Genomic DNA, 12,538 nt, shown 5'->3' on the forward strand with positions numbered 1-12,538 from the left:
CATGGGAGTTGTTCGTCTGTCTCTCTACCATGATATATCCAAATTTTAGAGAAATCCAACGGTGTGATCGTCCAATATGTTTGAAATATCACTTCAGTCTCTAATCCCGCGGAAAACTGGACAGCCATGTTATGAGCACCAAAACCCCATTTTTCGTAGCTCCAACCAAAACATTTCCTTCACAAAAGTTGTTCCTTATCATCTCCTCTATAACATATCCAAAAACCATGACAATCCAATTTATGTGCTGACTTGTATCCCAGTTTGAACAGCTGATGTTTGGTTGAGAATTTCAGCTATATTAAAGAAGAGGAAGGGGAAGTGGTGAAGGAAGAAAGAGAACAAGAGGAAGGAAATGAAAATGAAACAATAAAAAAATGAGGAAATGGTAACATATTGCTTATCATTTATATTAAATATTATTATTTTATTATTAAATTATGATTATATTACTCTTGTTACTAATAAATTTGATTTATGTTGAAGTTTGCAGGTTTGTTAGATAACATGTGAGTATTGATATCTATATGAACATGACATATACATAAACATTCATGCAAAGCAAGAAAAAAGAGTTGTGTCGTGTCAAGTGCTCACTTGTGTAAAGTGTTTTAAGTTGTGAGGATATTAAAGGGCTGATGTTTGCCTTGAATAATAATGAACCATGTATATGTCAAGCGTAGGGTGCAGGGCTTGAGTATACAAATTGGTTGATTATAAAATAATGAAATCTTGTATATGTCAGGCGTCGGGGGAAGGGCTTGAATATACAATTGGGTGTCGGCGGAAGTGCCTGTGTAATAAAGTGAAAAATGAGAGTTTAACTACAAAAATTTGGTTTAAGGGATGAACGGGAGTTAACTCACACTCTAACGTATCCGGGGCCAAGTGGTATAAGCATGGTATGAGACATGCAAACTTGGGTGCCTTAGGTATGTGTTGACGGGATTAGAAGGGAGTGAGTACATTCATCCATCTCATCTGCATATATTTCATGCATTTGAAAGAATTGTTACAATTTTATTATAGTTGAATTGGTAGTTTTTGTTGTGAATTAATTTGTGCACTATAGTTATTCTGTTGCGTATTCAATAATTTTTTTTTTTTTGTAAGATTTAGTTGATGTGTGGTGTAGTCATTATAATATAATTTTTTTTCCCACCATATCTTGTTTGTAGAATTTATTTTTATAGTTAAGATATGGCTTACACCCTAACTCATGAATAGTCTTTATTCACAGGTTGGGGCGTGACATACATGCATTCTATGGCTTGTTATTTGATGTGTGTCTGCGCTTAAGTTTACACTGCATGAGTATGAATAACGAACAAAGCAATTGCTGACTAGGATAACCTATAGTAAACCAAGTTTGGTTGCTAGATTTTTGTTTGCTTAACTAACATAGTTGACTGGTGAGTTTGACTAGTCAATCTAGCATACATTAATTTATGATCACATGATATTCCATTTGGTACCATTTTGAAAAAGTTTGACACGTTGCTCAGTAGACAAAAAAGTAATGATTTTTACACTCTCGTTTTCTCTTTCTTCACACTTCGCCTCTTGTTTTTGTCCTTTGAATCTCTTTTAAATTAATCAATTCAAAGGTTAGAAAAAATTGGAGGAATGCATGGGAAAAAACTAGAAATGCAAAAATGATCGAACCAAAAAAAATTTGAACCAAACTTTTAATTGAAAAATATCAATTTTGTGCAATTGATATATAAAGTTAATAGTGAATTACTTGTATCAATTGGCCTTCAAATGACAACAATTCTCAAAAATTTAATTACCTACACATAACAATACAAGTGATAAATTCTAATATCACTTCTGCAAACTTTCAAGGCTATACAGAATAGTAGTCCAAGAAATTAACATACATACATATGAAAGCACAACAGATAAGGAACCCAATTGTTTGTTACAAAGGAAGCAAAACGGATCAAGATAGGTTAGGCTTGTGATCAGGACATGTCTAGTACAATAGCCTTTGAATTTGGTTTTTCTTCCCCAATTCCAGTACAAATTAACTCTACCTTAGAGTGATTAAACCCTACATAAGTACATATGAGTGATTATGATTCCACGCGCACTAGTTTATTTTCTTAGTAGCTAGACATTCTATTTAAGGATTTTAGATAACGTGGTAATGCCGTACTACTTAGTATTTCTTCCTATCCCCTTAAAGCAACAAATTTATCAATTGATCCAAATCCCAAATAGCTTCATTATTAACGGCCATTGGCAAAGTCCCACTTTGTTCTGGTTGAGAGGATTGAGAGCCATGGCCTCCTGAGGATGAACTCTCCGGTGAGCTTGAGTTTGTTCTCCCTTCCATATTCTGAGGGTTCCTATTCGACGTTGTCAAACCCTTATCCAGATGATCTGTAGCCTGAGCAGGAGCTGCTTGAATGTTTAAGTTAGGGTTTCTTGTGATCTCAATCCCTGGAGGTCGCCTGTCAAATGCCCTAAGGCATTTCGATTTCTTGTATACTCGGCATAAGCTGAATTCTTGCCTTAACTGCATGCATACATGCCAACATACATCAACATAATAATTAATATGAATTATGAAGTATTGTTAATTAAATTGGTTTAGATGCTAATTAACAGCACTGAAAACTCAATGCCGTAAGCCATCAAAGAAGTCGCTTAAAAACTGTGTGGCCTTGTGGTGCCACTAACATGTTCCGTCTTTGTTGGTGTCGTTCTACAAACTAACTAAATGTCCTCTTGTGTGCCCAATATATATATATATATGCTTTTTGAATATATATGGTGCAACTTGCAGCTGATGGACAAAATCATTCACTTGTAATGATGCGGAAGAAAACAAGTTCCTATGTCATTAAAATACACATCCTTATTATTCCAATGCATTATAGTGGTCTTCAAATTGTTTTCTTCAAGTTCCTATGTCATTTAAATGTCCTTTTGTCATTAAAATACGCAGCAGATGGACTAAACCACACTTAATAAGTTCCTATGTCATTAAAATACACAACCTTATTATTCCAATGCATTATAGTGGTCTTCAAATTGTTTTCTTCAAAGTCTACCTCCCGCATCATCATGTAATCTCTCAAATATTATACATATACACAAACACATAAACATCAGACAATAAATGTAGATTTTCGTCAAACTATGTCGTCAGAAAACCTAGATCATTGTGTTGCAAATAATTGAATTTGTGAATTAAAAAAAAAACGATGTTAGTTTGAACTAAGAAATTAATTAGTACGTACGTACCGTGGGAGTAGGAGTACTAGGGTTTGATGAGGAGGTGGTCATTGATGGTTGATTATTATCATCTGCATGAATTGCAATGCCTTTGTATTCATTCATCTTCCACTCCGTTTTCTTTCCATGGGGAGCTCTGCCAGTATAGAAAACCATGGTTCTTTTGAGGCCGATGGCACGATAGTTACTGGAATTGGAAGAGTAAACAGTGCTTGGAGATCCTGTTGCTTTCCAATACCCAGTTGTTGTGAGTCGTCTCGGTCTCCCTCCTCGAGCTTCACATTCTTGTCTTGGGATGAAAAAGAACCACTGCTCTGGATCTCCATGGATCGCCTCACCGGCAGCCTCTGTTTAATTAGTAACCATAATTAATTAAAGTACATGTAAAGTATATTCCCAACTATAAAATACAATAGTTGAAGCACTGCATATGCGTGAATAAATAAGTGCTTTCATAAAATTGCATCTTAAGCGTAGCTAGCTTCATATGTCACGTTTTTCTTGGTCTATCTATTGTCCCAAAAGAGGGAAAATCTGATTGAGACATGCATATTGGCCTCATAATGTTAAGTATGCATCATATAGATTAAAATTATCAAATGTATATTCAGTACACTAAAACCAACATTTTCCTAGAGTTAAGCAAGCCAGAAGCTAGCATAAATCCAACAATTAAAGAGGGAGGGAGGGAGAGGGAGGGAGGGAGGGAGGGGGGGGGGGGAAAGGGAGGGAGGTAGGGAGGGAAGAGGGGGAGAGAGAGAGAGAGAGAGAGAGAGAGAGAGAGAGAGAGAGAGCGAGAGAGAGGTTGAATTACGTGGGAGTTCCCATGGATTAAACTCGTAAATGTAGACAACGGGTATGATTCGATCCACAACTCGGTTCAAGTCCTCACTCCTCCCATCAAGTTTGTTCTGCAGGTAAAACGAAATCAGCTCTTCCTCTGTTGGAGAGAATCTAAATCCAGGTGGTAAATCCTCCATTGCATCTGTCTCTCGATCTCCCTCCCTCTACCCTAACCTTAAGAACACTAGCTACTACCAGCTACCCAAAATAAATAGGAATAGCTCAAAGCTAGTAGCTAGTTCAAGTTTCTATGTGGTACTAATTTGATGTTTTTCAGTTACGTAGGTTTCAAACATTATATATATAGCAGATGAGTATGGAATGGCCTGTGTTAGCCAAATGATGGAGCAAAAAGGATGCCGAGTGAAAGGAGAAAGGAAAGACAAAATTTTTAGTTAATTGCTTGGAAATTTCCACGCGCTTGTGGACGAAGAAAACCCTTGTCCCTCCTCATCTTGACTTTCTTGGAATCAGTCAATATGCATGTATATGGCATGTCCTTGTGCGAAAGTCTCTGGGGTCTTTACACTGCACCCGCTGTTATACTATTTGCGTTTATCCCTTTTAATTCTTCTCAAGACGATTAGCATATATTAATCGTTAGACCATTTTTAAATCGTGTACTCTGATAAGGCATGGAAGAAAGCATCAGAGATAAGGCACCATAGTCCAAACTAGCCGTTTTCAATACAAATACAAAGGATGAGGAGAAAACTTAGATGGTGTCAAAACATGATGCTCTCGTACCATCATAATTTAGTTGATTTGAACCACTATGAATTCCGTCTATACAAGGGAGAGGGATAGTTTGAACCCAAGATGCAATGAGTTGAAGAAAAAGAACCTAACCACGAGGCAATTCATCACTTGTACATTATGCTGTTTTAATTTATATATTATGAACTCACATTAATGCGAATTAAATAACATATATGTGACTCATACATACATAAAAGAAATTTACTTGTACGTAGGATAAGATGAGCATGCTTTCTGTTTTACTCATCAAAACTATAGTCTAACTTTTTAGATATTGGATCAATACAATATTGTTTTTGGATTTGCATAATACTGAACATTGCATTTTAAATGATTCTGTTTAATTGTAGGAGAAAATTACTGCCTATTAATATAAAGTAATTATAGCAACATTTCAAGAGCCCTCTTGATTAGTTGAGCTGGGAGAGATTTAATTGGTTGGAGAGGGAGGGAAAATCTACACAAATACGGCTAGGTATGAAATTTCCAATGTTCCAACCAATCACTCGTCTAGGGTAACAGAGTTTGGCCGAATGATTTTTATTTACATGCATGAATATGATAGTCAACCTTTTTACTCGACTATATAATTCACATCTTCTCCGGTTTATTTTTTATTTTTTATAATTAAAACAATGATGTCACATTCATTTCAGCATTGCTATTAGGAAAAAGACATTATTGTGAATATATATATTGAAAAAAAAAAGTAAAGATACAATAAGTTAGAAGGGATATGAAGCCAAACCCTAACAAGAAATAGAAAATTATTACCAAAAAAAAAAAAATCAATTAAGAGAACTTCTAAGAGAAATGAAAATTTGGGAGCTCTGAAAGATTATGAGCACAAGTTGCAATTGGGACATGAATCCCACCAAGATATCCCAACATATGATCGATACACAGTTTGCCAAACAATTTGCCACCTGATTTTTTTCGCGATAAATGGGATAAAACCGGAACATATATGGAAGAGAGGATATTGCAACAATTTATCCCATCAACCGATACACACCAGAGCACCTGAAAAAGAATGGAGAGAGTAGAGAGATGGAAAGTTGAAATGTGAAGGCACAGTGTGTAAAGCTGATCGTGTGAAGCTTATTTATTATAAGTTTTTCTTTTTTCTTGAATAAACTATCGTTGCGTGCTTTAAATTTTACGTAATTAAATGAGAGGAATACGACTTTTTGTAGTCTTCTAAATTCTAAAGCACAAATTTGAATTTGTTTTCCAAGTGTCATTTTCCATGTTTAATAACGATGTAGTCATGTAAAACACAACATAATTTCCAAAGATCTGACAAAAAAATTCTATTTCGAGAAAGATTTTTCTAGTCACTATTGATTACTTTCTGATAAAAATATTTTCCTCGGCGTAGAATTTTTTATCAAAAAGTACATCGGCCTAGACTTCACATTGGTCCTATATCGATTCATCGACAACCTAGCGAGAAAGGAATTGGCAAAATTCTAATCCGACGAATTTCCTACTTTTACTGCTAACACGTTCCTCGCTAAAGAGGTCTTTTGTTGTGTGATCGATACAAAGAACCTAGCGCAATGGCCCCTGGTGGTGCAACAAGCAGCAATTCGACCTGGCAGTGGTGGTCTAGTGGCAGTGGATGGCCTAACTCTGGGGTAAGTCATGGAAATTACGTACCAAGTTATCTCTTATCATATGTGTATGTTATTTTTCGTTTAACTCTCTAATTCTTATACAAAACAATGAGATCTATTATCATTTTTGCCTAACCCCTAGCGACCATTTTTGCATTGGACAGTTTCTTGGTTTGTGCCGGACAAAAGAAGGAAAACAATTAATCCTACATCAACGATCGATCAGTACCAGCTTTGAAGCCTTTACCACTTAATCAACACGAAGTGTAAACTTCTTTATTAATCAACACGATCGAGGAATAAGACACTCTCTAAACTCAAGCACAAATGGTATCTGATTTGAAGGCAATTAAACAAACATAATGAGTAAACCGCTCATTTCAATGAGTGCAACATGAGTATATTTTATTCGGTGACATTAACGGTATAAGGCAAATAACAAACATAATGAATAAATCGATTTTCAGCTACCTCACGGACATTACAAATCTGTCGCAAAGATTCGGGCTCATGCTTAAGATGATACCAATTGACTCGTGGCCCCCCAAATATTAGATCGAGTCTGAGTTTGAATTTTCAATCGTAAAAGAAGGTTAGAGAGATTATATAAAAATCTGTTCGGTTTCTGAGAAAGACTAAAGTCAATTAGTCATAAACAGTTTAAAGTTGCAGACTATAATGACAATCACATGCGATTTCACGCGCAATGGGGTAAAACTTTAATGTTTCTTGGTGACCACGCTGAAATGTCTTCAGAACCTGGACAAAACTTAACTGTCCAATAGTTCATGCATAGCATGGTTTTACTTGTTACTTGGAGCAAATCATCTTCTGTAAGTCCAACAAACATACCAACTAGTACTGTAACTTCTTCCTTGATCCTTTACATTTATTTGTAGATATTATTATTAATCATGTGGTTGTCCTCTTAGGATTATTAGGTAATATCTTACTTAGTTCAATTCTTTAGTCGCGTAAATAAGGAAGCTTAGTCTCCGAGTCTCCAAGTAACTCTAATTCTATATAATTAAGTTAATGAGAAAGAAAACGCACACTAACTTCTCCCAATTTCTTGATAAACATTTTAGGTCCAGCATGATCCACCACTAATATCATCGGCATTTTTCCAACTTAACCACCTATTACCAAGTGTTAGATTTATATCACAAAGTATCTCGATAATATTATGAGTAAAATCTTTCATGTATTTATTGTATGTTACTTTGTTATATACCCAATGTGGAACCCAACATTTTTCATTCCTCTGTGTTTAAACAACCGAACTAGCCCTTTTTCCTCCTTTACCAAAAGAGGGAAAAGGAAGAAAAATATTTTCCATGAATCCTTTGTTAGTTTGTTTCTCCAATATTGTCTTTCAGACTTTCAATCATTCAAACAATCGAAATCTCATAAAAATGAAAATTTAAGACCGCAACAACGCAGAAGCTTTTCAAAATTTGACCTCTGAAGAAAATAAAGAAACGCGCATATAGAAATGTTTGGAAGATACGAAGCTCTGAACTGACAAAAGAAACGAAGGGCTGCTTTCCTTACAGTGGCAAGTGGCGCCATCAGGTCCCCACTCCTTCCTCTGCCGACTTTGGGCAACAAGTTTTAGTCATGACATGCAAATACGTGAAGATGTATATTTCTGCCTAATATTACAAATGTGGCTAGCTAGGCAAATTAAGTTTAATATATAACGACCTCACATGAATTGATAAGTGAAGCAATGATAACGTGACATGCCACATAAAGTGGTTTATAATTGTGATTTAAAAAGATGATTTTTTAGCATTTTATATTTATTATAAATACGAAATTATGAATAAATAATCTATAAGTATTTTAAAGATGTTCTTTAATCATGTTATATCTATGGCAAATTGGCAATGCTAATTAACTCGCGACCTTCTATAAAGTAAAAAAGAGAAGGAATTTGGTTTAGCTTGATCAATAAATAATCTCATATTTCAGTATAAATTGATAGACTTCCACTTTCTAGTGTAAGTCAACTGAAACAATTATTCTCTTCAACTAAGGTAATAAAAACAGATTTTGTCTCCAACTAAAGTCAGGATGCCTTTCTAATATTTCTCTTTATTAACATCTTCTTTTTGTTAGGGTCTTTATTTACATCTCCTTAAAAGCATAAAATGTTGATTGACTTAACCTTAATTAATATTGAAGTCATTTTTATAATCTCCTTTTCTCTCTCAGCTTTTTTTTTTTTTTTAAACAAATGATATTATCTATACTAAAAAGGTAAGGAAGTGAGCTAAGCCTCACAATGAGCTAGCAATAATGTGGTTCAAATTCGCCTTTGGCGAGAATCGAACCCAAGACCTCTCACTTACTAATGAAGAGGAATACCCCTAGACCGTAGTACTAAGTAGCCTCTGTCATGTTTTCTTTAGACTTAATAAACTAATAGAGAAGACAAACAAAGTGGGGAGTGCATAAGATAGAAACCTTAAGGGAGGAGTGTTGTGAAGATGTGAAGAAATATGGTCCTATAATAAAAAGGTGAGAAACCCTATAAGTAGACCTATAAACGGATCGGGTCATCCGAACCCAACCCGTTAAGCTTAATAAGTCAACTGTTTCACCTGTTACCAATTTTTATTTTTTTTTATTTTTTATTTTTTTTTTTACATTTTGCATTCCAGTACAAATTACACATCTTTTACCCAAAATTACAAACATTAACAAACAGCCTAACATCTTTTATATATATATATATATATATATATATATATATATGTATATGTATTAAACTACAATCTTCCAAATCAACTAATAAATAAAACTCCATAAGGGTTTTACAAAATGTGAAGCATAGCTATACGCCATGGGGCAATCGAACACCCAAAATTCTTCCAAATCAACTAATTAATAAAACTCCATAAGGGTTTTCCAAATCAACTAATTAACTAACAGTCTAACATCTTATGTCGTATTCAACATCACCAAGATGTACCGCCCAATTACATCGCTACTTCAAGGAAGAATTTGCATATCGAACACCCAAAAATCTGCAACATACCCACAAAACACAATTAAACTCAACCCAGTACAACAAATTCAAATAAACAAGGATGCTGGAAGTAGTGAATTCATAGGCAAACAAAACAGGTTTTCACTTTATTGTGGAAAATACATACCATGCTTAATCAAGACTAATACTATTGGAGCATTGTCCCGAGTTTTCGATAAAACTCATGTCAAAAATTTCTTCAGTGAGTTCTTCCAAGTCAGCACCCTATTTCTCTAAAGCTAAACATAAAAGGAAAAAAAGGAAAACAATTATAATCTATTATGTAAGAAAAAAAATAACAAGGTAATATAAAATTTACCTCCTTTGCCAAAAAGCCAATCTCTAGTACATAGTAAGGCTTGAACGGTTTTAGGCAACAAAGAACTTCGATATTGATCAAGAACTCTACCACTAATACTAAATGTTGATTTCGAGGCAATAGTTGAGATAGGAATTGTTAACACATCAGAAGCCATACGAGAAAGTACAGGATAACGAAATTGCTCCAGTTTTCACCATGAAAGAATATCCAACTCTTGTTTTCTATCAAGTCTCTTTTCTTCAAGATATAGATGTAATTCAGTTTTTTCATTTGAAGTTGACCCATCTTGGTAAATATTATCAAATTCCTACATATAAAAACAAAATAGAAACAATGACGTCAACGAACAATATAAAGATGCATATTAAAAATATAAAAACAGGAATAACAAATATGAATACTACCTCAAAAAATTTGTCTCCAACTTTTATTTGAGTAGGAGTTTGATTGAATGAGTTGGATACAAGAAGATGAGAGAACTTGTCCATGTAACGACCAAATAGTGCAAACAATGTACCACTAACATCCTTCAACTCTCTAGAATCCTCACCATAAAGTTTGTCATAACCTCACTCTACAAATTCCAATTTATAGCGAGGATCAAGAATCACTACAACAGCAAGAATCAAACTATACTCTGACCAATATTTTTCAAACTTTAAATTCATATAACTCCCCATCCGTCTCATGAAATCATCAATCTTCCATAGCATCTTGAATACAATAATGGACTTTGAACATTTTTGTGAAAAACAAGTTTGATGTAGGGTAATTTGTTCTGGAAAATAAGCAAGTAACTTCATAAAAATACCCCAAGAAATTGAAAATCTTCTCTATTTTATCCCACTCTTCCAATGAAGGACATGAACTAAAATTAGAATCAACAAGTGCCAAATTGAGAAAAGCACGACGATAGAAAATAGCACTATCCAGTATTGTATATGTTGAATTTCATCTAGTAGGCACATCTTATCTCAACCCTTTTTTACTACTTGCCAATCCTACTTGTGCAACGCAAGCAAAAAACTTATTTTTTCTCGCTTCTAAACACTTTATATATTTGATGCACTCACGAACTTTCGTCACTGATCCATCAATTTCCTTTAGTCCATCTTGGACTATCAAGTTTAGGATGTGAGCACAACAACAAACATGGAAAAACTTTTCATCCATTAATAGCAAACCTCTAAAATTTAATTGTTTTGTTCAATAGCTCAACAGAACAATATTTGCAGAGGCATTATCCAAAGTAATGGAAAACAATTTCTTTTCAATCCCCTACTCAACTAATAAGGCCTTAAGTTTTTCAGACAAAGCAACCCCAGTATGTGGAGGAGGCATATGACAAAAATTTAAAATTCTTTTGTGCATTTTCCATTCTTTGTCAACAAAGTGAGCTGTGAGTGTGAGATATCCATCAGTTGCAGCAGAAGACCATAGATCTGATGTTAAACAAATTCTTCCCTCAATTGCATTTAACCAATCTCGAAGTCTTATCTTTTCATCTTCAAACATCCTCAACACATGTTTCTTAACAGTATTTCTACTGTAAGATCCTACATCACCCAAGGGAGTGATCCTTATATATATATTCCCATCCCTACCTAGCACGAAGCCTTTTGGGAGCTCACTGGCTTCAAGTTCCATGGGAACTTCGAAGTTAAGCGAGTAGCGCGCGAGAGCACTCCTATGATGGGTGACCCACTGGGAAGTTCTTGTGTGAATTCCCAAAAACAAAACTGTGAGGGTGTGGTTGGGGCCTAAAGCGGACAATATCGTGCTACGGTGGTGGAGCGGGCCCGAGATATGGTGGACCTCGAGCCGGGATGTGACATCTACAAGGCAATTTGATATCAGGAGATATGTATTTAAACAAAGTTCTAATGCCCTCATATTCAACAAACCTAAAAGGAAAATCATGTTTAACTATAGCCTCAATTAATAGCTCACAAAAACTAATATGGTTAAACTAAGGAGAATGCAGTCCAACTTGAGATTTCTTTATATCAATAGGATGTTTTTTACTACACAAATTCATATGATTCAATAGGTTTTTCATCCCACAATTACTATCACATACGTAAACTATCCCACAGTTTTTACACTTCGCATGTTGTTTATTATCAGGACCAACAGGCAATTCTTCAAACAAAGTCCAAACCCGGGATCTCTTTTGACGTATCTTACCTACTCATATACCTTTAGCCTTTCTCTTTGAAGGACTTGGTGCACTTGTTGTACCTGGCATATCACTTAGATTGATTGTTGATATTTCCATAGCCTCAGTGTTCTCTTCATCGATATCCATCTACACTAACCATAAACATAAGATGCATCAGATGCCAAGGAAGTTGAGACAACCGAAAGCAATGACTACTATGACTTAATATAATCCAAATTAGAAATTGAAATGGACCCCGAATTCCCAAAAATCAAAAGAACTAATCTTTCTAAACTACATTGTAACCATCTACCAAATCCCAGTAGTCCAATTTCACACAATCCCATTTCAGAAAACAATTGAAAACCCATAATTTTGCAAACAATTCCAACCCTAAATTCATTCCAAGCATCAAACCCATGAAGCAATTTTAATTTTGAACACCACAAAAAAGAGACAACGAAAGCAGCATGAAACAAAACCCCAAATTGATGACATGGGTAAGCATTAATTTCATTCCAAATTCCAATCAATAAAAATCCACACTTTTA

The 12,538-nt window shown here is 34.8% G+C and overlaps 1 protein-coding gene and 1 pseudogene across 2 annotated transcripts; both read right to left on the minus strand.

Moving 5' to 3' along the window:
* Positions 1–1,812: 1,812 nt before the first annotated feature.
* Positions 1,813–4,546, minus strand: LOC137746133 (NAC domain-containing protein 90-like). Its single transcript, XM_068486212.2, has 3 exons — positions 4,061–4,546; positions 3,256–3,593; positions 1,813–2,524 (listed from the first exon to the last, which is right to left on the minus strand). Exons 1-3 carry the CDS (start codon positions 4,224–4,226, stop codon positions 2,186–2,188), a joined length of 843 nt encoding a protein of 280 aa, XP_068342313.2. The 5' UTR covers positions 4,227–4,546; the 3' UTR covers positions 1,813–2,185.
* Positions 4,547–9,252: 4,706 nt separating this feature from the next.
* Positions 9,253–11,365, minus strand: LOC148692533 (zinc finger BED domain-containing protein RICESLEEPER 2-like; annotated as a pseudogene). The gene is made up of 4 exons (XR_015954501.1): positions 10,231–11,365; positions 9,824–10,133; positions 9,632–9,737; positions 9,253–9,502 (listed from the first exon to the last, which is right to left on the minus strand). The product of XR_015954501.1 is annotated as a zinc finger BED domain-containing protein RICESLEEPER 2-like (transcript).
* Positions 11,366–12,538: the final 1,173 nt, after the last annotated feature.

The sequence above is a fragment of the Pyrus communis genome, chromosome 12, assembly GCF_041283825.1.
Source record: "Pyrus communis isolate YQ-2024b chromosome 12, ASM4128382v1, whole genome shotgun sequence".
In the NCBI taxonomy this organism is placed as follows: Eukaryota; Viridiplantae; Streptophyta; class Magnoliopsida; order Rosales; family Rosaceae; genus Pyrus; species Pyrus communis.